Source organism: Crocodylus porosus, unplaced genomic scaffold, assembly GCF_001723895.1.
Source record: "Crocodylus porosus isolate Cpor-Errol unplaced genomic scaffold, CroPor_comp1, whole genome shotgun sequence".
Classification (NCBI taxonomy): Eukaryota; Metazoa; Chordata; order Crocodylia; family Crocodylidae; genus Crocodylus; species Crocodylus porosus.
In genome coordinates, this window is record NW_017728911.1 from 41,098,775 (window position 1) to 41,106,487 (window position 7,713).

Consider the following 7,713-nt stretch of genomic DNA (forward strand, 5'->3'; position numbering starts at 1 on the left):
ATTTTTTGGCACAGTTAACATTTTTCACAGTGTAGACACAGCCAAGGTAATGCAAGCTTAAAAGGAAGAATGTGGCTTTTATGAATGTTCTGCACATGAGAAACCTATGTTTAGAAATGCTTGGTAAAGGATGGGCAGTTGGCCCTGTCTGCTGCTTGTTTGAGAGATTACTACTTTCTTGTTAAAACATCATCCGATTGATTATGTTGTTTATATAGAACGGGCTTTAAAACAAGGATTAAATGAACAGTATTCTAGCTGAGACAATCATCCAAATACACAGATCTGGAGTAGTTCAACCATTTTATTATTTTATTTCCATGAAAGAGAAAACACAACAGGGACATCCTTTGCGTGCTTTGTTTTCATAGAATCATAGAAGTAGGGTCGGAAGGGACCTTATAGATCTTCAAGTCCGACCCCCTGCCATGGCAGGAAAGAGTACTGGGATCAAACAACCCCAGCAAGGTGTACGTCCAGCTTCCTCTTAAAGACCCCCAGGGTAGAAGCCAGCACCACTTCTCTTGGAAGTTGGTTCCAGCTCCTAGCTGCCGACCGTGAAGCAGCCCCTCCTGATATCTAGCCTAAATCTACCCTCTGCCAGTTTGTGACTGTTATTCCTGGTCACTCCTGGTAGTGCTCGGGGGAACAGGGACTTCCCCAGTGCTTGCTGGTCCCCTCTGACCAGTTTGTAACAGGCCACTAGATCCCCCTCAGCCTTCTCTTGTGAAGGCTGAACAGGTTCAGGTCCCGTCACCTCTCCTCGTAGGGCCTGCCCTGCTGCCCCCAGATCATGTGAGTGGCCTCCTCTGGACCCTCTCCATGCTGTCCACATCCCTCCTGAAGCGCGGCGCCCAGAGCTGGACGCAGTCCTCCAGCTGTGACCCGACCAGTGCCGCACAGAGGGGGAGGATCACCTCCCTGGACCTGCTTGAGATGCATCTGTGGATGCAGGACAAGGTGCGGTTGGCCTTCCTGACTGCATCCCCACACTGCTGGCCCATGTTCATCTTGGCATCAATGACGACTCCAAGATCCTTTTCTGCCTCTGCACTGACGAGAAGGGAGTTCCCCAGCTTGTAGGTATGGTGCCAGTTGTTCCTCCCCAGGTGCAGCACCTTGCACTTGTCTGTGTTGAATCCCATCCGCCCTCCCCTGTAACCTAGGTCCGATTGCAGCCTATTCCTCCCTTCTAGCATGCCCACATCTCCCATCTTAGTGTCATCAGCAAATTTGAACAGGGTGCTATTTGCCCCCTCGTCCAAATCACTGGCCCTCTTCCAGGCCTCTGGCACCACACCAGAGCACCACGAGTGCTCGTACAGCTGTGCCAGGGGTCCCGCAGTGACCTCTGCGAATTCCCTCAGTACTCTAGGGTGGAGATCGTCTGGACCAGCTGATTTGAATACATCCAGTCCTTCCAGATGTTCCTTAACTAGTTCCTCACTAACCCTTGGCCTAGTTGCACCTCCCCTGGGTCTAAAGGGGGCCCAGAAGGTGTGCCCCCCCTAGGGTCTAAAAATAAGACTACCGTTTGTGCACATAAAGTTTGCTACAAAGCTACTAAGTATTTTCAAACTGGAAGACGGGTTGCATTTCCTGAATGTACATTATCATTATAGCGCTTCCCTCCTGCCAAAGACTTCAAGAAGCTTAATTGTCTTCCATGTAAAAAACAAAACAAAACAAAACAAATCAATGAAACAATACTGAAGCACTATTTTTTCTGGACTCTTCCCCAACAGTTGGAAGACCATTGAGAATCATGTTTTTAATTTTCAATTCTAAGGATTTTACAGGTAAGTATAAAATAATCCCAGAAATTATCTATTACATTGTCGCTGGAATCTAAATCTACCATGCTGTCATTAGAATCCAAATTTACTTCTTAATAGAGGTTCTTGTTTGAAGGAAGAACTGAATTACTGGTAGGAGTGAGTCCCACTGGCTAGTCCACCAGTCCAAACACACTTATGCCACTACATTCCTTTCCAAGCAGAATGAATAAAGGCATGTTGGTTTCTTCCGCTTAATAAAGTTGATCTTAGCTATGTACATACTGGTGAGTGTTAAGACATGCACAGTACTTGGTGACTACTCCAGTGACTAAAGTCTAACGGGGACCCTGAATTTACATTCTAAATATAAGACAAGAAACAGCAGATGTTGCACACAAAAACCATGAGGAAAATGTTATGCAATAAGCAGAGTTTGATAATGCTTATAACTGTCATACAATTCATAGCAAGAGCATTATCACTGAATTATAAGGACACCAACAGTACAATCTGAATTATCCACTTCAGTGATTTTAGCATGGTCTAAAAATGATAGACAGAGGCTACTCAGAATGATAACACACCTATTAAGAGATTTATTCCAAAGAGGATATTGGGACATTACAACAGAAGTGACAGTGGCACATAGCAAAATGGTATCAGTGCGTAGCAGAATGTTCTGCTTTCGAAGAAAAAAAAAAATTAAAGCATTTTTTAAAATCTAAACTTACATAAACAATAGTTTTAAGAAACCATGAAACAGGCAAAGAACCCAAGATGCCCATATGCTGGTTAGGAGATAGTTGTGGTGACAATGTTCTTGATTCGCATGGAACCACATGTACCACAAAACCTGTTTGTTTGGATTTATATGCCACCATATCTGAAGAAGGCTCAAGGCAGCCTACAATAAAGTCCACAAGGTCTGAAACCCAGGAGTCAAATGCACCTGTAAAAAAAATATTTTGGAAAGCATTACAGTATATAATGACAGTTAAGCACGATCTACACATAGTAAGTAAAATAAATACAGAACTTTTCCACCACAGAAGTAACAGATTTGTTGGTAAAGTTATTCTGAATTGATATTTTTGAGACCAGGCTATAACAAATACACCTGGATTATTCTCATACCTACTGCAGAACGACCAATTTGTTTACCACCTGAATTACTCTTTCTACAGCCTATAAGAAACATGTGTGTACTTCTCTCTGGCACTTAGCACTTAAACGCAGTAATTTCCCTTTACAGCCAACCCAGAAGCGAGCCAAGTCCTGCAGTGGTCCATCTTTCACAAGTGAAAATGTATCTTGTGGCCTGATCCCAAAAATACAACCATAATAGTTGGCTCACTCAAAGCAGTTTTCACAGCACTTCAGCATTGTTCTTGATTGTTACTGATTCTTGATTTAAAAAAACAAACAAACAACAACAACAACAAAAAACAAACAAACAAAAAAAACAACAAACCTTAATTTAACCCAGGAAAAAAAAAAAATATACTGAAGTCAAGGTAAAAAGAATTACCTCAAATAAACATATGGTTTGCCTAAAGTAAAAAAAACAAACGAGAGGACCCAAAACAGAGCCAGCAACAACAAACAGATCTTAAAACAATTTTATTAGAACCCATTAAGTGTTGGTTTCAGTAGGACAAACTTCAAGTTAACATCTAATTCGGGGTGAAACTGCATTTTAAAAGTTTCTTAAGTTTGAAATAAAACTTTGTACTGCACAAATACGGTATTATCTACTGAAAATTTCTAAATTTTATAATTTTGAAATTGTTGTATATTACTTTGTGGTGTTAATACAGGGGCGGCAATTATTTTGGGCAGAGGGCCGCTTACTGAGTTTGGGCAAGCCGTTGAGGGCTACATGACAGGCAGCCCAGGGCAAACTGATATTAATTTTCTAAAATTTTTAGGGGTCCCGCAGGCCGCATCCAGCCCCTGGGCTGCATTTTGTCCACCCCACTGTTAATATGTCATCTCATTCTGAGCAGGATCAGCATTTTATTTTCTAGTTAAACTACATTTGGTCACATCATGCAAAGGTTTGTTTTTTTTAAAAACGGTGTCATAAATGGTCCTGGTTTATGTATACAAAGTTCAAGTCTTAAAAAACAAAACAGAACACTTAAAGGTGCATAAGCAGAATCTTCTCATTTTTCATTTCACAGAGAAACTGTATGTTTAAGAGTTGTTTACTGGAAGATCTTTCTAGTCAAAATTGGTATCGCCTTTCAAATTTATTAAAAAGGCTTACTGAATGACTGCAATGGACTAAGTGTAATAATGTAGTTTTAAATTTGAACCTGAGTACAGAGATAGTAAAGTACAATCAGCCCTGTCATAGGCCCTATAAATTCTATTCACAGTAGCCCTTTTGAGAAGCAGGTAGGGTTATTAACCTTAGATTTCCACTTACTGCAGATGAACAGAACTATTTCTGTAAAATTCAGAAAGTGTCTTAAACCTAGAATAAAAGAAGTATCTAACTTACAAACTCTTCTAAGCAATAATGTGGAACATGCCAAATGTTTGCAGAGATCTATATCAAAATATTCAACTGTAAAGTAACGCAAGGAACTGAGACATCAGATGTTCATGAATTGGAGGGTTCATACATTATATTCAGTGACTGCAAAGGCTGTACTCTGCTTAAGTTCTCTCTAATGTGGTCTCTGTAACAAAGCTGCTGCATACTTCTCTTTACTTCTAACTGAAGAAACACTTGCACCCTTTAAAGTGTAGGCAAATAAGTTTCCCACTGCTCTGTTACAAGTTTTAAAATACTGATTCAGTTTTTAATTTACTTCGTGAAATCAGCTACCTAGACCTCTTCCAGAACATATCAAATTATTACTCTTCTAATAGCACTGACTTCCAGCTCTGAATATGAGCTTTGGTCACCGCGTACTAGAACTGAATTGTTCTGACATTTCAGAATTAATATAATGTTTCACTGTCATTCGTATCTTTCCTTAGTTACATTAAGGAAGGTATAACACCAAGTATTTTTTTTACATGTTTTCATTCAATTCTCAACCTCAACTGAAAGCTTACCTGCAAAATACAAAACACAGCACTCATGAACAAACAGAGAAGGTATTTTTGCTCATACAGGTATTACTGTAGAAAAGGAGTCCTTCAGCTGTACAACTGTTTCCATAATGGATTCATTACATATGTAAGATACAAACTGTACAAATTCCCCAGTTTACAAAGTTTCCCTAATTTGCAGAAACAATTCAGTCTGAATTTGTGGTTTTAAATGCAAAGATTACAGGTAAGGAACAGTCTTAAGTTTAACTGGCTCACTTTTTAACAGAATGTGGTTTAGATAATACAATTTGCAATAGTACAACTATGTACATGTATATACAGAATTCTATTTCTCCTTCCATTACTTCACTAATATCAAGTATACTTATTTTAAGTAATCTATCACCACTGTTTATTACCAGCTTCTTGTAAGTTAAGAAACACTGGAGCAAAAAAGAGTTCAGTTTTACAGCACTTCAGTTCTTCTCTTTCCTTAGATGAAGTTAAAATTCAGCATTCAAAGTGCATCACTGAAAGCGTGGCTTTCCATAATCCGCAAGCTCCATTTGAAGTTCTCTCTCCTCATCATCTGCAATTGAAATATGCACACCAACATTAATATACAACGGAGTGATCACTGCTTAAAATGATTTAGTTTACCAGGATGGAGCTTTAGTGATACCTGCATCGACACTTCATTCTCCTGTCTGTTTACAAGAAAGGAGCACATGGGAAAAATGCAAAGATGACACCATGGGCACACAGGTACAGTTTTAGCTGCCTGCATCTTCTGTCTGTTTCTGGTGAAGCAACTGAGATCTTCTAAACCTGAATACCACTCGATCACTTACAGCTTAACTTCAGAGATGTGTTTAAATCACCAGAGTATAGGACTATTTATTTTACTTCTTGTCATAGGGGAACATCCTTTTGCACCTGTTACACTGCCCTATTAAACCAACCACTTTCCAGAAAGGCATTCTTGGAACTTCTTTACTTTTCCCTCTCCTCTAGAAATGTGTTACAAAAATATTCCATACAAGACCACATATTTTGAGAGGCTTGTGCAGCAAAGTTACTAGGTTTTTCTGGTAAATTCTAGAGATTGTGAACGAGCCAAACTCATTCTTCTCTACATCCAATGCATTTCTCTAAGAATCTTCTGATTTCTTTGTTACAGTGCAGAGGTGGGATCTTCACTCGATGCTTCATTTCAGATATTACCATTCCTGTGTCTTATCAAAATTATAAAAGAATATGATTTATGAAATCTTTATTAACAAACCCTCACAAAAATATTAGTGTTTAAACTTAACAGATTTTTAAATAATTCAGTCTAATCTTCATTTTGTGCTCATATTCAACATCAATATGAGGTCTAAAATAAATTATTGAAAGCTACCTCCTTTCTACTGAGAAGTTAAATGAAGTCTAGAAAGGCTCTCACACAATAAATGTCTTAACTAACGAGATGTTGGGGTGATGAAATTAAAATTTTAAAACAGATTATGACCCAGATGTAGAGAAAAACACTTTTCCTTTGCAGAATGAGATCCAAAGGAGATTCCCTGGCAAGCAGCTCAGAACCACTGCCCAACCCCGACGCTAAGAAGTGGCAGGACGTCGCATCAGTTAGTCCAACAGCCGTGCAACCTCATTGCCCACCATGGGGACACAGGAAGGGGTCTCTCTTTAAACCACTCTACTCTTCCTTCCCTAACTCGCATGCTTTGTTTCTTACCCCATTAGCTATTTCTTAATTAACTGAAGAAACCCACTCCATTCCCAGTATGGTTTTTCTTCAGGGCTTACACTCAGGTACCCATACCCATAGTGGATAACCTGCCTGGCTGGTGTGTATATGCTCACTAAGTGCAGGCTTATGTATCCCCAGTGCAGGGGTAACAGAAGGTGGAAGTGTCAAAAATGCAGCTGGGAACTGCCATGTACGGAGGTGCACGGAGGGTCAAAGGCTTCTCCCCTTGCTGTCCTGTCTCACTTCTATTCTGTCTGGTCTCCCTCCCTGCCCTTTCCTTCCTGGGGGTCTTGAGCCTTGTAATCTCAAGATGAAGTTCCAGAATTTGCTGCTGCCGTGTTTTGAAGTTTGTAGCACCGTTCTTTGCAGCTCAGTAAAGGTGTGTGTTGTCAGGAATGGAAGGAAAGCAATGTAGAGGAAGTTAATACTTCTAAATCTTCAGACATTTTACATGTATACTCATACCTACCCTGTTAACACACTTATTTGCGGGCTGGAAAGTAATTTTTTGAAGGTTAGTATCAAATCCTTGTAATGGGCTGAGTCTTATCATCAGTAGGAGGCCTAATATTACATACTGCAATAAAAGCAAGGACTTCAGAAACCAAACCACACCTCACAGAGGCTAAATTTACTTGATAGGTACTTGATATATAGTACATGGGCAAGAAAAAGAGAATTGATTCATACAATCTTTCATGGTTTAGGCATTGCAAAGCCTTATTTTTATACTGAAAGTAGTCAACCAGGCAACTATCAAATAACTGTTACAACTTGAACACTATAACAACTTCTTTTCTCCACCCTCTCACCATAGGTAGACAGAAAGGATTTTGGGGCTAACATCTTAATTGAAGGTGAGATTTCAAACATACTAAGTTCATACTGGGTTTCAATCAAAATCACAGGATATGCTTCTGGACCAGGTTGCCATAGTTTTAAGATACTTCACTTAAGCTACAGACAGTAATATGAGAGGCAAGAATGATGCCTGACCAGAGAAATCCAGGGCAGACTAAGGGCCAAAAGGGGAGCACATAAAAAGTGGAAACAGGGAGAGATCACCAAAGAGGAATATACCTCTTCTGCTCGTGCTTGTAGGGAGGCAGTTAGACAGGCCAAAGCTACCAT

General features: G+C 39.8%; 1 protein-coding gene across 6 annotated transcripts in view; it reads right to left on the bottom strand.

Moving 5' to 3' along the window:
- Nucleotides 1-1,774: 1,774 nt before the first annotated feature.
- Nucleotides 1,775-7,713, bottom strand: part of CASC4 (cancer susceptibility candidate 4) — a 57,777-nt gene continuing 51,838 nt past the window's right edge. For 4 of the 6 annotated variants that reach the window (XM_019533914.1, XM_019533915.1, XM_019533913.1 and 1 more), the window contains one exon: nucleotides 1,775-2,727. In XM_019533914.1, the coding sequence (XP_019389459.1) occupies nucleotides 2,438-2,727 (290 nt within the window). In that variant the 3' untranslated portion in view covers nucleotides 1,775-2,437. Of the gene's footprint in view, nucleotides 2,728-3,851; nucleotides 5,416-7,713 lie in introns of those variants that run through there. The other 2 variants (XM_019533918.1, XM_019533917.1) reach the window with 1 other exon arrangement.